Source organism: Lissotriton vulgaris, chromosome 10 (assembly GCF_964263255.1).
Source record: "Lissotriton vulgaris chromosome 10, aLisVul1.2, whole genome shotgun sequence".
NCBI classification, from domain to species: domain Eukaryota; kingdom Metazoa; phylum Chordata; class Amphibia; order Caudata; family Salamandridae; genus Lissotriton; species Lissotriton vulgaris.
In genome coordinates this window covers 876838469-876859227 of record NC_141698.1, presented here as the reverse complement: position 1 = coordinate 876859227, position 20759 = coordinate 876838469, and the positions used below count along the sequence as shown (strand labels likewise).

At 42.3% G+C, this 20759-nt stretch overlaps 1 protein-coding gene across 4 annotated transcripts in view; it reads right to left on the bottom strand.

The window, feature by feature from the left end:
• Positions 1–20759, bottom strand: part of LOC147688935 (metalloreductase STEAP4-like) — a 412832-nt gene that overhangs the window by 228712 nt on the left and 163361 nt on the right. For all 4 annotated transcript variants that reach the window (XM_086941832.1, XM_086941829.1, XM_086941830.1 and 1 more), the window contains one exon: positions 5638–6095. In XM_086941832.1, the coding sequence (XP_086797958.1) occupies positions 5638–6093 (456 nt within the window). In that variant the 5' untranslated portion in view covers positions 6094–6095. The remainder of the gene's footprint in view (positions 1–5637; positions 6096–20759) is intronic.

Here is a 20759-nt window from a genome sequence, read left to right as displayed (position 1 = left end):
GTAAGATGCAGGGCGCAGCCAAGTGATGCATCTGTGTTGATCCCACAGTTAAGGTGATGCATCGATTTTGTACACGCAGTGGAGGGGATGCATTGGTTATGAAGATGATGCGCCAGGCTGAGAGGCGTTAGTTTGGTAAATGATGTGCTGGTAGTATCTACTCAGTCGAGGGGATGAGCCAATCTTCCCACACTGCAGTGATGGCAATGCATTGGTTCCGATGCCTCGGTTCTTTAAGACGAGGAGCTGGTACCAACTGCATTGCGCCCATTCTGATCTTGCCACAAGGCTGATGCACCAGTTATGCTACACACAGACTGGAGATATGTCAATTTCACTGGAGCAAGCACCTGGATCCACTTTCAACGGACCACACATCAAAGCAAGTGATGAGACTTTGAGATCTCTGAGTCTCAAGCAACAGGAGGCAAGTCAACAAGCCCTTGGACATCACTCTGCGTTCAAGTCAGAGTCCAGCTCTTCCCCAGCAGGGTCCGAAGGATGGAGGCAGCAGGGCAATACAGCAGAAAAACAGTTCTTCCAGAGTAGCAGTCTTGTTGAGTGACAGTCCTTGTAGCAGCACAGTAGTCCATCTGACATAGTTTCTTTGAAGGTCCAAAGTATCTGATTTGGTGAGGTTCAGGCACCCAGTACTTACACACAGTTGTGACTTGGAATTTGAATAAATACAAATAAAAGACTTTGAATTTGGGATGATTTAAAGATGGGTCTTTGAAATACACAGTGGTCTTTCCTTTCCAACCCTGGCTCCAGACCCCCTACACGGGGGGGTAATCAACCATTTGTGTGGGGACAGTGCACAGCCTATTCAGAAGTGTCAGCGCCTCCCTCCCATCCTGCCCAAGATGCATCATAAAGATGCAAATGGGCACTCAGACCCACCTAACCTTTCTTTGTGTGTGGCTGTCTAGAGGGAACCCAGAAAGCCAAGCTGTCATCCACCCCGGATGAGTTTTGGAGAGGGGCTACTGGCACACGGTGCTTTAAGACCAAAGAAATGCCCACTTACTAAAAGCAACATTTCTAAAATAGTAATGTCAAATCCAACTTTATCAGTAACGATATTTTGTCCTTACTATTCCAAAGGTATAAAACATGACAGTAACTCCTTTCGAATCAGGAATTATAGCTTGAAAGTGTAATAAGGAACTCCCAACATTAACGTAAGAGAGGAGTAGCTTTCACAGTAGTTAAAAATGAGTGTAGGTGTTTTTAACTACCAGGCCAGGCAAAACTTAAAGGTACATGTCCTACCTTTTACTTGCACAGCACCCTGCCCTATGGGCTGCCTGTGGCATAGCTTAGGGGTGACTAATGTGTAATAAAAGGGGATTTTAAGGCTTGGCAAAGGGTGTTAACTGCCAAGTTGAAATGGCAGTAGAACTGCACACACAGGCTTTGCAGGGGCAGGCCTGAGACATGTTTAAAGGGTTACTTGTATGCATGGCACAATCAGTGCTGCAGGCCCACGAGTAGCATTTAATTTACAGTCCCTGGACACAGGTAGTGCACTCTACTAGGGACTTACAGATAAATTAAATATCCCAATTGTGAATATACCAAGTGTAACCATGTTGAGGGGAGAAGCACATGCACTTTGCACTGGTAAGCAGTAGTAAAGTGCTCAGAGTCCTAAGGCCAACAAAAAGATTCAGCAAGAAGAAGAGGTGCACAGACAAAATGTTTGGGTAAAGACTACCTAAGGCTGACAGGTTTAACAGAGGCAGTTTGGATTGTCCACATAAATGTTCAGGAAGAGCCTGAGGAGTATTCACTGAAGTTAGATGGGAAGAAATTATAATACAAGGATTATTTAATTCTCACAGTGAAAAAGTGATATACATTTGATAGTACATGGTAGGGCATTAACAGTGGAATACAAGTGATGTTTAATTTCAATATGGATGATTTAAACTTTCAAAGAACCCATACAGATTTGTTTTCATGAGCTCTCAGAGAATCATTTAAAATGCATCCTACACCATGATTAGACAGAGGGTGAACTTAACTTTTTTTAAGGACGGAAAATAAGCTAAACCAAGTAGATCAAAACAGGTTTGTCTGCTTAAATGTTTAAACAATAGTTGAATTATCCACACCCACTTAAGGATTTGATACATGATTCTTAATTTATAGCACTGCAATATATTTGCATTGATAATTTAGGAGAGAAAATAACGTTCTTTGTGTTAAAAAACAATAGGCAAAGATTTCAGATATAGGTTGTTGTTTGAATCAAAGAGTACAGGTTGATTTAGCTTCAGGTGACTGGAAGGGAAAATCCTTCTCCTGTTTTCCCCTCACAGCACCAATGGCTAAAATGGAAAAGGGTCTGAATGTCATGAGCTGGCAACTCATATTTATACCTGCTGGCACTTAAATGTGACAAGAAAAAGATGGCACTGTTACATATGTATTGTATGTCATTGTGTTCTTCTATTGTATCAATAGTCCACCCCACACCCTACCTTCAGCAGTCCCTGTGTACCTCCATCGAAGGACTGATTACCCCTATTCTCATTGTATTGTGTTTTCTATCTTCCCCTCATAACTTTGATTCTATAACCCTCTGAAACTAGCAGACATACATCTTTGCTTGCTTTAGCAGCACCCCCTGCACTCTAGTTAATATAGCCACTGTCCTCTGCACAGCTCCCTGTACAGCATCATGCTAAATCCTAACTCTCCTCCTTCACCTTTACTTATCAATATCCTAAGCCTCTAGTTTTCATGATCACTCTCGCTCTCTTATGCACCAACAGACTACCATTAACATTCACGATGTCCACTTTACACACCCTGACATCTTAATGTCTAAATGTGTGAGAAAGCCATCCCTGTGCAATTTCACGACAATCCCCACTGACCATGCCGCAAAGATTTTATAAAATGAATGCCAGTCCCATCACCACCTTAGTCTTGCTTAGGGAAAACTCAGTCATATGCATAAAGCTAATAATACAATTGACACCTTGAAATCATCCTCCACTTTTTATCCATCTCCAAAACTTTCATTGACAAACATGACATTGTGGCAATGACGCCACTCCAGACACAAGATACCACTTTAATACATACTACCCTAGAACATTACCCATGGAAAATGTGTGTGAATCCTCTTGAATACATATCTCTCCTTCAGCACAATTCCTGGTCAGAAACTTGGCTATTATCTATGGAACACACTGGTATCACCATTACTGGCCATTTTAGGCCCCAGAGTGTGTTCATTTATTACTGATCCATCGCCATAGATTATTTCATTGATGTTCTCAATGCCATTCTTAACTGTGGTCCTCAATTTGCACCCCTGAATTTTTTCTCTCTCAAGAGTAAAATCCAAAGAATCCTTTCTGCACCTCCACTACCCATGTCCAACCTCAAAGCCTATTACTTAACTTATGATTTTAGCATCCAAGGTATACTGTTCAATTTGCATTCGATGTCTGTAGTAACCTTAGCTAAATCTTTCTTCTTAATGAACCTTGAATTTGTAATCGAATCCTGTAAATGTCACCATGAGTTTGTGACTTGTTTATCTTGCAACTGCTCTGTTAAGGTGTGCATGGCATTTTGATCTCACAGAGTTGCTGCAGATTATACTTCAACTTTATTTGTGATTCACATCAATGCCCTATTCAGGGCTACATCTCCCACCTCACACATCAGGTCTTCCCTACTAAAAGCAGTGCCAGGCCCTCTACTCTGACTTCACAATGTCAATTTCTATTCTTCACTCTCCAAACCAAATGTACCCCTTTCACTACTTTTACCTCCATGTTGTCAAACTACTGTCCAAATCTTCTAGAGGTCCTTCCTGTCTCATTTTGCTTTCCAACATATGTTTCCTATCTGAAGCCTACACTGTCTGTTTTCAAATCAAAAGTTGCTCACTGACTCATCCCTATCCAATGGCCAACCAGAAGCCAAAACCTTTCATTGCAAAAATCAATGAAGCACCTGTGTTCTAAAGACTCACTGTAGGAAATTGGGTTATTGGTTGAGGGGGAGACGTAAGCCCCGCTGAGGCAACAACCACAATCCTTGTCAGGATGTACCACAACGGTCACTACATTAACCTGTTCTTAACCCTTTGATAGCTTGGCACAAAACTAGTTACACGTAACATAGAAGCAGTGTATAAAGTATTTATGCAGCACACACACTGTAATAAAGTGAAAACACAACACAAGAGAAATTCCAAACCAGTTTAGAAAAATTGTAATATGTTCACATGAGACCAGGGAAAAGTCACACGTTCCGTCTGACTATGATGGAGAGCAGTCTGCGCTAAGGGACCAGATTAGTCCAGCTAAGGAATTGCATTCTCAAGTCTCAAACCAATTTAGAAAAGTAGAGTACATTTTAATGAAGAAAATGATACCAGAATGACAAAAAAATTATCGGTTGAACTTAAGATATGGAAGGTAAAAGTTTGTTGTGAAAATGGTGCCAAGAAGCAGAACATGCCCCTTGTGGATATTTGGTCGTGCTAGACCATGGGAAGTCACACATTCAGGCTGACTGTGAGGGAGTACGGGTCGGAGAAAGGACAAGTTAGTCCAGCTGAAGAGTTAACTTCTCAAGACCGACACTAAGAGTATGCATTGGAGGATACCGCTAGGAGGAGGCAGGTCAATTGTCACTGATTCTATTGTCACTGGAGTTTCACATCGGCAGTGGTCACGGGCGGTCTTTTCTGTAGCCTGAAGTGCAGGACTTGCCTTGCTGGTCATCGAGGATGGTTGCTATCAGCCTGAAGAGTGGTCGCACTAGAGCTTCGCATCGGCAGTCGTCACTGGCAGAAGATTTTGACAGTAACAGTCCTGTTCCTGTTCATATAGAGCGCAAACTTCAGGATCTTCATATTTTCTTTCAGGAGGAGATCTCATTAACGCTTGCCAGGGGTCCAGGACCTTGGGGGCACCTCTTGGGGATCAGGACTCCTTGTGGGTCGAGTCTGAATCGTAATTCAAGACTGACTTCAAGTTCAGTGGTGCCTCGCTCTCCAGTTAGTTTGAGCTTTAAAACTACCCACATATAAAGGTGCTATTTCCAATTATATTGAACTAAAGCTGATGCTGCAATCTTCGCAGAGACTGTTAGATTTAAGAGTTTCCACTGTGTCAATCCAAGGATGCAAGAAGAACATCTTTAAAAATGATATATTGTAGTGTGAACAGATGTTAAAACTTCTGGAGGATAACATTTTTGGACAACAGTTCTTTAAAAGTGAGTGGGTCTAATGTATATCAGCTTTTGTATAGAAGTAATTGGTTTGGAATGTAATTAATTACCATTATTTGTATTAAACCAAAACAAATATTTACAAAAGTAAACCCTGTTTGCATTACTTGCGGATTGCTGGGATTTCTCCTCCCAGAATAAAAAAAAGTGCACAAATGTAATGTCAAGAACACAAATGTCAACAAAAAGTACATTACAGAGCATTGACACGATATCTAAACAGGAACACTGGCTGAACACAAATTAGGGCTACAATCTATTTATAATGATTCTGAGTTCAGGAAGTAACCCTCACTGTTTCAAACATTTTAAATGTAGGTTAGAGTTAGACCAATATTTTACTAGTATAAGCAGTAAGAACTGCATTACCTGCTTACTTGCATCCAAGGTGCCTGATTGCAAAGCCCATGCTGACACTGTATTAAATGCTTTTATAACCTTTGCACCTGGCACCAATTGAGCAAGGTATTCCGCATTGGTTTCTGGGTACTGGTTCAATTTGAGGTTGTTGCTCACATCTACCAGAACCTTTTCTTCCAGGACGTCTGTTAAATCATTTAGAAATGAATAATGTTCTCTATGAACAGCGAGGAAGACAATGGGTGACCTTTTCGCCGCTTCTCTGTGGGTCAGCACCTCGGCTCCTTTGGGAAGCAGGCCGGATGCCTGGGGGGCTCGACTCCCAAACACAACAGCATAGCCACACTGCAGCATTTTAAATGCCAGAGATCTCCCAAAATCCCCCGTTCCGAAAATGCACACGGTGTCACATTTTCCTGAAGGCACTTTGCAGAGTGGGATTAGATTTGATGAATGCGTCTCCATATCTGAAATAAAAGAACACAATGATGTATTTGATTTCTTGTAAAACAGATAAAATTTACCAGGCACGCCAAGATTCATTAATTTCATTCTTGATGCTAATTATTATTGGAATAATTTGAATTCAGTGGCGAGAAGCGGCATATTTAACTATTTCCTAACATATACAGCAATATCCAGTCCGGGAAACCAATAAATAAAGAACAACTTTAAAAAAATATGAATCAGTTGTAGTTTAATGCCTTGTACATAGTTACTATCATGCTTAAATAAAATGCAGTTGTCGGGGGTGATCCTACACACGCCAGAGACATGAGAAGTAGAGTTAAGGAACTATTCTATGAGAAACCTCGTTTATGGCATAACTCACACTACACCAGTAACACGTTGAATTTTTTAAACATTTTATCTCTTCCAGATTTTCAACAGGTAGGCATACAACTGTGCTATCGCTGGACCTCTGTTTTACCAATTCTTTTTCACTCTGGAAGCAAGCTGTTTTTTCGCTTTCCCACAATCACAAAAGCAGTTTGTTCTTGAAAAACTGTCTCAGTCATCGCAGTGAGCTGGGCAACTAGTGTCACTGTGAATTAGCCCACGTTTGTGTTCCTCACACAATTGTGCAGCTCCTGATGACTCTGATGTATGGCACCAACTTTACGTTCCGATACTATAATTGAAAATCTCTGAATCGAGAGAAGCCACCACTTCCTTCATTTTAGTAACTAGTATCCAGGCTGGTCTCCACTGTCTGATAAATCCTGTTTGAAATTATAGATTTTTCCATAGACTGTATTTGATAGGTGTTTGACTGTTTTTACCTTGAATGAAATCTTTATTTACGCCCATTATGTTTTATATATTTGACATGATTGTCCTAATTTTTAAATGTGCATTGTACTTTTTGGGATTTTAAATAATCAAATAAAAGTGGTTTGACTGACTGACACTGTCATATGCCCTCTGACGGGATCTCTAGCACTTGCTGCCTCCACAACATCAGTTTTCTGTAGGTGCTATATATAAGAAACCCCTGCCATCTGTTAGTCACTCTTAGCATCTGCTGGTTATCTCTTATACTTGGGGTCATCCTTGATATAAGGTGGGAAACACTTGTATAAGGCCCATATTCCTTATTTCTGGTGGCCACATTTGGCATATGGTGAACATATCTAGAGACTTGTGGGCAACTCTGACATGTACTGGCCACCCCTGTTAATGCTGCCATTTGTTGGCCACCACTGATATTTGGCTGACTTTCAAGGCATTGGGTGGACATTCATGATTTTGGTTCCACCTATCAGAAATTAGGTAACTGATTTGTGAGGAAGTGACCCCTACAAACATACTCAAAACAAACAATTGAGTTAGGTCAAAACAAAATTCACAGAAAATCTATGCACGACTCCTGGCAGCAGTGAGATAAGCAGTAGGCAGTTCCCAGAGAAGTGTGTGTTAGGTTCAAGCAGTGTTGACAACTTTCAAGTAAAGAAACAACACAATACATTTCTAAAACCAATTTAGAAAAAATTACAACAAATAATGATCACACGAGACATCAAGATCATTTAAATAGAAGGAACAATGGAAGCATGAGGTTTTATATTTTTAAGGCAAATAGCACCTCAAAATATTTGGTTTTCATGCTTGCCTAGACAAGCCTCAGCACCTTGTCCAGGTCCCCCAGAGGTGGGGAAACTGACTAATCCCCATTACTCTGCAGTGTGTTTAAAGTTCTTTCTGGTTGGTATAGAGGTCCCAGGGCGGGGTTCTAACCATCAGGTCTCTCTCAAGCCAGGCCTACCATAGGAATCAATCCTCTATGTTCAACAGTACTCTCTTGCAGTGAGAAGTCCTTTAGCTTTTTTCTATACTTGAAGCAGGCAAACAGGTGGCCAACCATTTGTCCCTTGGAGAACAGTTCCAGTCCCTGGGAGCTTGCGGAAATATGTCAGTCCAAGTGTGAGCTCTCTTCTACAAGTAGTAGTCAGGAATCTTCTTTAAAGATGGTCTTATTCATGTTGAGTCTTCCCAGGTCCAAGAATTTTCTCTGGAGGAGGTGGTTAAGGTACCACGTTTTTCCTGGACACTACCCAGTATTTGGAGATTTATTTGCCACCCAATCCTAACTATTTTCTTGAGAGTTTCCCTCTTCTTTTTCAACACTACCTCTTTGCCTTACTGTAAAATTACCCAGGAGACCCAGTTTCACAATGCCACCAGGAAAGCGTGTTTTCAGCTGTGTTCCTTGGCCACTCTACAATTTAGATGCTCTCTGCACCCATCTGATAGGGTCCAAACTGGTGCTCTGCCCCACTGTAACTGGAGTTTGGCTGTTAAGGAAGGTTCCGCGAATGAATAGGAGAATCTCTCCTTGGCATCTCCAAGTCCAGAGAGGTAGTGCTAATGCTATCATTTATTCTACTAACTGCTCCTGCCCACTCGTATATAGCTAATAGCTAATTCCTTCTAAGTAGCCAGCAGTTAAAACCACCCTGGCCGGTAATTGTTTCCTGAGCCAGACCATTAACTCTGTCATATAATGATATGTATTTAAGCTCTAGAGGTATAGTGGGTTGCATGATTGGCTTTAAGTCTGGGTGTGCGAATTCTGCTCTACATAATTATAGGACAAGCAAATATGCAATTGGTGCTATATGTTGGTGCAAATTGAGTTGCACGAGGACACATTTTGCGCAACAAAAGCAAAAAAAAAAAAACAACAAAGGCTGCAAATGGCAGCCATTCATGTTCTGGTTGTTGGTGTTGTTCCTGTTTGCTCACGCTAAACTTGTGTTACAAACGGTGCATAACTAAGCGATGTGGCCTAATTGTGGGAAATTCCAGTAACAAGCACAACACATAACTAATGAATTTATGTGAGATTACACCAGTGTAATAAAAATCTTGCCATGGCCTAGTTTTAAAACAGTTTTTTGCTCAGGCAGTCTAAAGTAAAAAAAAAGAAAATTACCTTGACCATCAAGTTATAAAAAATCAGATTTTAACATTAAATCAGGTCTGTACAATTCAAATGGACTTTGCTACCATTTTCCTAAGGGAATTTATAGCATTAAGTGCCAGATGTACAACAGTTTTTGCATGCGCAAACAGGTTTACAAACCCGATTGCGAATGCAAAAACAGCCTGGGGTATGTACAAACCCTATTTTGCGAGTCGCAATTCTTTGCAATTCCCAAAATAGGGTTTTGCTACTCGCTATTAGGAAGGGGCGTTCCCTTCCTAATATTGTGCGCAACCCTATGTACAGATGTTTTGTGTCCGCAATTGCGGGTGCAGACCACCCTCTTCAAGAGGGGGAAGATATTTTTTAAGGGCAGGCAGTTGCCCCAGGGACCACTACCTACCCTTAAAAAATGAAAAAAAAAGTTTTTTTTTTTTTAAATGCTGCATTTGAAAAAAATACCTGCTTTATTAGAAAGCAGTCCCAGACATGGTGGTCTGATGAGCCCATCAGGCCACCATACCGGGGAGGTCTTGCCATTCCCAATGGGGTCGCAAATTGCGAGAGGCTCTTTAAAATTCATGAGCCTTTCTATTTGCGACCCCATTGGAAATCGCTAACAGTGTGTTACACACTGTTGCTCGTCCTAAATAGCGCCTCGCAAAATGCGAGTCGCAACAGACTCGCAATTTGCGAGGTGCTATTTTGGCCGTAGTACATCTGGCCCTAAATGTTTTAATCACAACTTTGCATGTCCTATGAGACAGGTAGCTAGACCTACAGAGAGTAATAGCTTCTGACCTTCTACCACTATGAGGCAACGCTTTATAATGTATAGTGTGCCACCTTTGTTTTGTTTTACTACGCACACAGCCTCATGGGCTTACAAAGCACACTTTAGGTCTGACTTATGAACACATAAAACTAGGCTTTCATATGTGGCAAATGCACTTTTCTTTGCCATGTGTAACCCAGGCGCCTTTAAACTGCAGTCAGCCAGAGCACAATGGTGTTCATGGCAGACGTGTTTGTTATGGATGTGGTTGATGCAAATAAACACTGCGGCTCACATATGCGATTTATTTTCCAATCCATAGGTGCATTTTCTGCCCCACCTATTGAGGTGGTACTGGAAAATTAAACAGACTTTTTGGGTGAAACCAAATTTAACCAATGCCGTTTTAGGGCCAAAGCAAACCTACTGTGCACAGAGTCCATGTGTGTGCCTTAATAATATCTCTGTGTTATAAAAATTCCAACGCTCATGATCATGATCATGCCTTAATGCGTACTATCATATTTTTACACTAGCTGAAAGACCACTTAGTATTCATGCACAATTACACACACTTTAAAAGTACTGCAGCTGTACAATTTAGTTGCATATAATTGCACATTAATTGTACTGTGTAGTAAACTGTAGCCTCGTTTTGAGTTTGGCACAAACATGCCCGGACTTTAGAAAATAGTGGTGTCATCTCCTGTTAGCGCTTCTTGTATCAGGTGCTCAAGGTCTTCTCACATTTCTTCCCACAAGAAGATCCTGGTGCCTTCTCATTAGTAGCTATCAATTAGTTTAATTCTCTTTCATGTGTTTCTAATCTGCCATTCTTGCATTGAAAATAAATGTGTAAATAAAGCAGACAAAGGTATGCATTTTAGCATTATATACTCCATCTGATTAAGTGTGAACGCTCAGAGCTGCTGAAGTGGCAATTGTCTTGCAATATTTCTGCTTGTTTACTCGCTATTTTGCATTAAATACAGTAGACTAAAGGCAATCCTGAGTGTTGGCTTTTTCTTTTACAGTCCTAAATCTGACAAAAATAGGGTCCAGAGAAAGGTTAAGAATCTGTGGAGGTCATGATGAAATTGCGAATTTGCTACAACACCCCGTCACATGGAGGCTTTCTGATAATCTTGTAGGCGTCTTTGACATCTAGAATCAACTCCGGGCATCAGCGTCTCAAGCCACCTCTCAGAATCGGGTGGACATCAGTGAATTATAGCAGCAGGGATCCTTAGACTATGAAAGGTATCAGTGGGAAGGGAAAGTGTAACATCTGTACGTGTTCACAGATGATAAGTCCATTTACCTGCACGAAGTAGGCTGCCTGTCTGCCCAAAACAGGTCTCTGTATAAACTACCGATCCTGATCCTCAAGGCCATGAATGACTCCTCCCTAGACTACTTCTGCTCTTTTCTGTGCAGCTAGCTCCACACTTGCATCTTTTGCTCATGTACAGTTATTTATTTTTTATTTTATTTTATTTAAAGAGTTTTATATAGCGCAAACAAGACCACAGGGGGTATCAGAGCGCTTTACAGATGGGTAGTTACGAGGGTACAAGAAATAAGAATAGTAGCACAGACCTTACCAGCAAAGGATAACATCGGTCATAACAGTCAAACATTGCAATAAAGGCAAGAGTAAGAAAGCAAATTACAGGGTAAGACTGATGGCGTAGCCAGAAATTTCTTCAAGACAAACCCCTTTGACTTTCTTAAGAAGGAAGCCATAGTAAATATCACAATCGAACAGGACAAGAGCAAATCAGATAATAGCAGGCTTAGCTGTTCACTCGAGACAAGAGTAGGATAGCAAGTCCAGCTAATCGCCTGCTCACCCCCAAACCTCATGTACAGCTTCACCATTCAGATCCTTCAATCAACTGGGACACCTGCACTGGAACCCTCTTTCAACTTCTTTAACTTCCTTCAAGATTGATCTCAAAGATCACTTCATGTTAACAATTGTCACCTAATCATTGATAGTACACCAGACACTGCAAATATGTAAATTTTCTAATGAATATTATTTTTGTACTGTTTTTTTCTACATTCATTATCCATCTCCCATCCACCCAATAACCTAGTTTAGAAGACTGCCAAATAAGAATGTACAAAGTTAAAAGCTAGTATATGGTTAAAAAATATAATTTTCGAAAATGCCCCCTTTCAGAAAATGCTTCGCTTAAACATCCTCTTGATCACTGAGTACCTTCAATTGGATTATATCGCATATGTAAGAAATTGGGTTCCTTATCTACTGGGGTGTGAGCCCTGGTCAAGCTGCAACCACAATCCTTTTCAGGGTTAGGCAGAAACAAACTTCATTTAACCTGTGCTCAACACCCTGGTAGCTTGGCACAAAGCAGTCAGGCTTAATTTGAAGGCAATGTGTAAAGTGTTTTATGCAGCACTTGAAACAGTAACACAGTGAATATCCACCACTAAAGGAGCCCATAAACACAGTTAGAACCATAGAGTTGTTTTTGATAAATAAAACAAGACCAGAACAGCAAGAATCCGATTAGTAGAACTGGATATATTGAACTGTAATATTTTTAGAGAAAATATCGCCAAAAGGCGTAAAGCACCAACTGTGGATATCTGGTCGTGCTGGACTGGGACAAAGTCACAAATTCAAGCAGACTGTGATGGAGCATGGGCTGGCTTCGTGGAATCAATTAGGCCTGCTGAACAAAGTATCTTAAATCCTGGTTTGCGCAGGGTTGTGAAGGTCCACCTTAAAGATGTGTCATGAAGCCAAATTGATGCATCAGTACCGAGATGCGGTGAGGCTACGATACGATGCCCTGTTGAATAGACTCCGATGATCCCGTTGATGGGGGTGTGCAATGCAAAGTCCTGAGTTGGGAATGCATTGTGCAGTTGGGGCGAGGTGCCAGTTCTTAGAAGCTGCGAGGCTATGAATGGAGAGTGTGTTGTCAATGAGGCTGTTGTGAACAAGAGATTTTAGGGCCTGTGCTGAGGATGCGTCGTACAGTTGTGGTTTAAAAGATGATGTGCATTGTGGCAGCGATACGAGTGTCTCAACCGATCCAATCCATGCAGCAGCAGAAATGCGCCAGTTCTGCTTGGGCTGGTGCAGCCAATGGGATTTATAGTTTTTGCTGGATCGAGGCTGGCAAAGCACCTTAAGCCTACTTCCAAAAGATCCAGAATTGAAGTGGCACCACTTGGCAGGGTAGATTCACAGATGGCATGGTCCAAGTGCAGATGCGAGGTTGTTGAAATCCTGTTATGTCCCTGAGGCTTCAGATCAGGAGGCCAGCCAACTAGTTCTTGAATTCACTCTGGGTTTTGGGTTCAAGAGATGCAGTTCCAGTCCTTCCCACTGAGGAAAGTGGGCAGTAGCCAGCAGGTCAGCACAGCAAACCAGGAGACCAGCAGAGTGCAGTCCAGCAGAGTGACAGTCCTTCAGCAGCAGAGCAGCCCTTCTTCCTGGCAGGGTATGCACAGGTCCAAAAGTGTACTGAGGTGGTGGTGTCTAAAGTTGAGTATTTATGCTCAAATGTGCCTCTGAAGTAGTGACAAAACTTCTAGCGATTTCCCTTTGAAGTCCCCAGGCAATCTGCTCTCCCTGTCTCTGCTCTTGATTAATGACGGGGGTATAAAGCCCTTGGTGTGGAGGCAGAACACATCCTATTCAGGTGTAAGTGGGGTGGTACCCAGCTCCTCCCTCCCATCCTGTCAGTGAGAGCCACCCAGGCACACCTAAGCTCCCTATTGTTTGTGACTGTCTCTGAGGAATACACAAAGCCCAACTGTCAGCTACACCCAGTCATTTGACTAGAGACAGGCTACTAAATGGATACAGCAGAAAAATGCCAACTTTCTAACTTCACCATTAGTTTGGATTTAAAATTCTGGTTCCAGGAACACCAAAGATGAATGGATCCTATCTTCCTACTTAGAAATGACACTTATAAAATGTAATAAGGCATCTCCAATGTTATCGTATGGACGAAATAGACCTTGAAGAAGTGAAAAATGAAACTAAGAGTTTTTCACTGCCAGGGCATGCAAAACTTTAAAGTATATGTTCAGTGTTTTTAAATACATTGCACTTTGTCCTCCGGTTTGTCAAGGGCCTACCCTGGAAGTGACTTACATGTACTAAAAAGGAAAGTTTGAGTATTCCACTATGCCAAAAGGGCTGCTTAAAATTGCACACAAAAGCTCTGAAACCGGTCCCAGGATGCTTGTTTCTGGTCCAGACAGGACCTGGCTTGGTAGTTTGGGCGGGACTGTTTCGATGAGGAGCAGGGTCAAGACTGATTTGCATATGCTGTGTCCAAAGTAGGGTGGGGAAGTAAGCAAAAGAACAATGGATTAAGCCCAGATAAGTGTGACTGGTTGCATTGTTCATCATTTCGTCCATAGTGTGTTCCTTTTGCTTTTTTCAAGAAGATTTCAGGCAACAATAAAAATATATGCTGATGATTAATGGTCCTGAAGAAGAGAGATGAGTTTTGTCTAGTGGCAATTTGACTTCTCCTAAAGTAGTGGAGGAAGAATGTACTGTGCAGATCACAGACCTTAATTATATGTGGATAGCTCAGTGGGTTACTGTTTTTATCATAGAGATCCTTCTGTTGCTTGCAGTTCAAAAGTTACACTCTTTATACAGTCTTATGAACTGTCAATAAGGAGCTGCGTGCAAACTACATAGTATAGGTTAGGGCATTAGGTTTTTCCAGAGTCTTTTATAATCTATTCCTAATGTTGCTAAAAAAGTTTTGTTTGAATAAAAATATTTTTATTTGTAAAGCCATCCCCAACCAGCACTTTAAAAATGAAACGTATGTGAGAGTGAGGCTATAGAGAGATGAGGGGGGCTGGTGGGGGTGGTAGTGTATGGAATCCATGGAGAAGGATGACATTGGAGGGGAGCCCAAAAATTGTCGCATTGCGCACCACCAGCGCTAAAGCTGGTCCTGGAAACCATTGTTTTGCACCTAAGGCATCCTTTTGTTTACAGTACTGTTGGGAGGATGTTAAGACCTCTTTGGCATCCTCTCTCACCCATGTACTAACATTTTTCCTTGATAACGTTTTTATAAATCACCTCTCCCGCATGAATTCATGTTGGTGTGCTCAGCGCTCCAAGTTCACTTTAGGCTAAATTTCCGCTTTAACATTAATAATTAATAGAAGCATGCTTGAGAAGAATTATTTTATTGAGCAAATAATGAAAAACTATCATTCGACAGCAAAATGAGTTCTTTTTCACAAAATGACAAGCTGGAGACACATGCCAAATGGCAGTTGTTGTTGTGGTTGTTTGTAAATTACGTGGAGCCATTTCATGACCTGTAATGGCAGCCCCAAGTAACATTATTATCACTACTGCTGTCTGCGGTTTGAGTTTATAAGGCTGATGAATCATAAGCAATTTGTCTGCTATCTAAACCTGTCCGAGTCTCACTGATTTGTTAACCTGAGGGGTAATTTGTTTTCAAAGTCCTTGGATGCTGAGAGCTGTGTGATCCTGTTGTTCCCTTCCCGCCCTTCCAGACTAAAAGAAGCACAGAGAGGGTAAATAAAAGAAAGTTAAAGGATAGACAGAAGTGAATGAAAATATATAAATTAAAAAATAATATGGATAATGGGAACTACACACCCAGTTTATTTCAACTAACTGTAAAAACAATGGTATTTTATACAATTATTTAGGAGTTTTTTGTCAAAGATTTGTTTTCAGCAGATAATACATCCTTTGGTATCCACAATATTTTAGGTCTGAATCATGCATCTGCGGATTTTCAATTACACCATTGGAATAGAAGTGATTTCGGTAATTCTTCTGCATTACTCTTTGATGTGGAATTACTGATAATTACGCAATTACTCCTACTTGCGCAATTTGGGGGAAGAAACCATATCGCAAGAGCACATTTTGGGCCTCATTTATGAGAAATGAGTCATCGCTGTGTGAAAGCAGCGATGCGTCACTTCTAAGTGCGCACTCCTTGCTTCATGATTGATGCGTCATATTTATCATATGATGCATCATGTCGCAAGGAGTTACAGATACGTCAGTATTTCTGACGTATCTGTAGGCGCAAAAGTGACGCATTGCTGGAGTGTTTTACAAAAGTGATGCAACTCCAGCAAAGTGTACTTTCATATGGGCAAGTCCCATGTTGTTAGTGCCTGCATCAGTCTTATGCCCGCCAGGATGCAGGCATAAGATTTTGACGCATTAGCGGACAAGAAATGGCGCCGTGAAATCTTATAGATTTCACTGCGTCACTTCCATGACACTTTCTTGCGTCAAAACACCCCCTTGCATACATTATACCTGGCGCAGGTATAATGTGGGCCAGGGGTTTACAACGTGACGCATCTTCCTAGATGCATCACCTTTTAAATATGGCGCAACAAGGCGCATATTTTACGCCACTGTTGCGTCACAAAAAGTGATGCACCGGCGGCGTAAAAGTGACACACAGCCTCATAAATGAGGCCCTCAATGAGCAGCCCTCGCTATTTGTATTCTGCTGTAGTTAGCCCTATTTTTATAGCGCAAAATAATATCCATTTGGAAGTGAGGGTGCATTTTGCACTACGAAAATAGCGCTAAATGCTAGGAGTAATTTGGGGGGAAATCCTACCCCAGGAGCACATTTAGTGAGCACAAGCATCTCTTTGTGGTCGCTAGTCATGTTCTCTTTTATTTAGCCTGTTTCTTAGCGCAAATGTATCCTTGTATTGGCTGTAAACACAGCTGGACATTTTTGTGCTAAAAAGTAGTGCCGATTGCAGAATTTGTTTTCGCATAATTCTGCGTAATCTCGCAGATTACGTTTCATGACAACCCCTATTTTCAACTTGAATGCACTCCATTAAACTATTTGAATCTTCTTTCAATACTCTTCAGAGCTGCCTATAAACCATATTGCTTTTTTGACAAAGTACATTGCCCGGCGAAATGCATCATTGCCCTCTTCCTTTTCAAAATATCTTGTGGGGATACGAGTCTTGCTACTAATTGCACCCCACCACTTTGAAAGTTCACCAGTCGTAGTTTTATGTGGCATGATGTGCAGCTTGTAACTCAGACTCAGAGTGTATTTTGGTGTAGTTACCTTATTACAGACATGATGACATTTTAATTGCTGTGTTGTGGCTTTTTTAGTTTAGAAAGTGCAGTTTGTTTCTGGTTGAGGCAGGCTAAGGCTATTCAACATTCACACTTTCATATTCATATCTTTTATTTTACAGTAATGGTGGTGTTGGCTTTACTGTATTATTTAGCTCAAAACGTAAATATGTGCATGCATAGTGTTTCTGAGAGTTGCACTGAAAATTCAGACTCGCTGTGTAAGTACCCCCACTTGGAATAGAAATGTCATATTCTTTCTCATTTTCAGAAGACTATTCTTTTAGGGGACATCTTGACTCAGTTAATGCAGCCTGTTCATCACAGAGGACAGCAAAAATGGGGTCCACCCATATAGTCCCTCAAGAACTTTCACCTTTCACTACCCAGTTTTTGGACTGCACAAGGTAGTGAAAGATTACAAGATACTGGACCAAGGAGTGACATCAGCGACAGAATGCCCAGAAGGAAAAAGAAGCCACCTGATGCCTCTGCAAGATTGGACTTTGGTACTTTTATTCCTGCTGATCCCCAGGACTAGGATGTGTCGCCAAGGTCAGTGGTACTACCCCCCCTACATCCCCTGAGGAACAGTTGGGTGTATGGACTCCTGAGGGGCCCTAGATGGTTCCCCTGGGGCTTCTTTGGACTGGCCCTTTCACTCTGCTGACATACAGGGGCCCTGTAAGAAGCCAAGAGGTTGTGAGACAAGGGGAGTATGGCAAGGAGGGTGTCCTGGTGACTGGCTGCTGAGGGGGCTTTGGAAGATGGCTCCAGAAGCAGGAGAGAGCACCAGGAACCCAGGCGGATTCCAGGTCTAGTGCAGGGAACCAGAAATTTGAGCTTCCACAAGCAGGAGCAAAACAAGCCCAGGAGAAAAAAATAGTTTTTGATTCACGGCAGGGTTCCCCGCAATACTCTGGGGGTTCTCTAAGGACAGGCTACCTTAACAGAGTCCTCATTTGTATGGCTGGGTCTAATGCCTTTTTAATGACTCGTCCCTTATCCACCAAACCTTCAGTTGATTTGATTTTCACCAAATCCTATGTCCGTCCTTTGAGATGTTAATTCTAACCACGTCCTCCCCGTCTCACTCCTTCTTTTCCGAACTTATTACCCAGAGAGTGACTATAAAGGATGTCACCCCCGCCTGGACCGAGGTAACAGTATCCCCTAAAATTTAGGGTAAGATGGTTATCAATAATTGATGCTTGTATGCTACTTAACACCCAAAGAGGTTCTTACCAAATAGTTTTTGTGTGTATCCAGTTTGGCATGTTAAGCTTGTAGCCTAAGTCAGTTTACAACATGTAAATCGCATGTGATGATACGGTGAATTTTCACTGCTCACCAAAAGCAACACTTAGTCTGTCTAGTTTCTTTCCCAGCTTTTGTGTGACACTCACGCGTGTGTTGATGGTTTTTCTCATCCAGTGTGAGCAAAGGGGAAGCTCACTATATATAAATGAAACATAAAAGGCACTCTTGTACCAAGATGTAGGTTGCAGGAGCAGATGTATCAATTCTTCCTCCTGACCATCGTCTACCTTTTTCCTTGTCTAATTTCTTAGTTGGATGTAGGTCCTTGTTAGATCTGGGGGTCTCTAGTTGGCAATGGTATTCACCTTTGTCCAAATAGGGACCCTTACTTCTAAGTCAGGATAAGGGGATTACACTCCTTAATAACCCCTGCTCACCCCCTTGGTAGCTTGGCACGAGCAGACAGGCTTATCTCAGAGGAAGTGTGTTAAGCATTTGTGAATATACACAGTAATACAGTGAAAACACTACAGATGGACACAACACAGGTTTTATAAAAATAAGTATTCTTTATAAAGACTTAAACACAAGACCACAAACGACAAAAATCCACAATACTACACTTAAAATTACTTAAAAGGTGATTAAAGTTCCTTAGTTCAAGTTGTTGGTAAATGCGACAAAGTTCTCAACAAAGTACCTGGATGCGTAACGCAAAGTGAACAAAAGGCTTGCAAAAGGGGAGATGCGTTGGTTCCGTGACCCAGGGGAACGGTTGCGTCCTTCCTCAATGCTTGCGCAGAGTAGAGAACTTGTCATGAGCCTTACCGGTGCGGAGGTGATGCGTAGATTCTCTGCCTACGGACCCTTGCGGTGCGCAAGATGGCGCCTTGATGCGATGCGATGATCCGGTTGTGATGCGAGAAGATGGTGCCATTGATGCGGTGAAGCGATGATGATGCGATGACGATGGAATGATGCCCTGGCAGCCTTGCAACGACTCTGTACTTTGGAGTCGCGACAGGCCCTGCGACACGCTTTTCAGGTGATGCGATGGTGACTCTCACGATGGCGTCACGCTTCTCTGCTGATGCGATAGCAGGCAGCTTCGATGAACACACACTTTCAGGGAGATGCGACAAAGGCTCGCTTCTCCGGCGTTGCAATGATTTCAGCTGCGGCGGCGACACACTTCTTCTCGATGCGTCACGCTTCCAGCTCCCAGTGTCACGCAAGTGACTGGAGTCAGAATTCCCAGCAAGGAAATTCAGGAGGGAGCTGCAGGTGAAGTCTTTTGTCCCTGAGACTTCAGCAGGAGGCAAGCAGAGTTCAAGCCCATGGAGAATATTCTGTAGATGAAAGTCCTTACAAAGTTCCTTCTACTTTCCTTTGGCAATGAAGCAAACACTGCAGGCCAACCTAGCAAACAGCACACTGGCAGAGGGGCAGTACAACTCCTGCAGCTTCCTTGGTTCTTGTCCTTGGCAGAAAAGCTTCTTCTTCCAGAAGTGATCTCATTTCTCGGGATCAGGGTCCCAATATTTATACCCCAAAATCCTTTGTTCTCTGAAGGCAGAGAGGCCTCTGCCTAGTCCAAACCAGTTCCTGAGCACTTTGTTTACATGACTCTCTTCTTCCTTTCACTGTGCAGGGCAGAGACATCAGCCGCCCCACAGGAGGTGGAGCCAGCACAGGAGAGAGAAAATACAGCTCTGGAGCACTCTGTTGACATGATTCCTTCTCTTCTTTCACAGCGCAGGGCAAAGACATCAGACAAGCCACAGGAGGTGGAGCCAGAATTGTAGAGGGAAGGCCCAGCCCTATTCATGTCCCAGGTGCAATTCCTCCCTCCCATCTAGATGCAGATCTCTGTATTCACCACTGGGCTGCCCCAGCCTGTCTCCTGGAATTCCCCCAGCCCTGTCACTCACAAACCCAAACAAGGAATACACCACCCTGCAGAGGCACGCCTGGATAGTTAGGCAAGAAAATACCTACTTTCTAAAAGTGGTATTTTCAAACACAGAATATTAAAACCAGCTTTACTAAAAGAAGCATTTTATTATTTTGTGTTCAGGCAAACTAAATTCGAATTTCTACCATGTTCCCTGAGTCAGTTAAGATTATGAGAATGTAATAATCTAACTGCCCATTCTGGCCTATGAGAACAGGTAGTCTTCAATAGTGAAAAACGAAAATGACTGTAATTCACTATTAGAACATGCTACACACATCAGAGCATGTCCTACCTTATATTTACAATGCACCCTGCCCCTGGGCCTACCATAGAGCAAAGGGAAGGTTTGGTACTGGCAAGTGGGTGCACTTGGCCAAGTCAACATGGCAGTGCTAGACTGCACATTGGCCTTGCAATGGCAGGCCTGAGACACCCTTTACAAGCCGATTCTGTGGGTGGCACAACCAGCGCTGCAAGCCCACCAGCAGCATTTGATTTACAAGCCCTGGGCACACATGGGGCACTGTACTAGGGGCTGACAGGTACATCAAATAACCCAATCATGGAATAACCA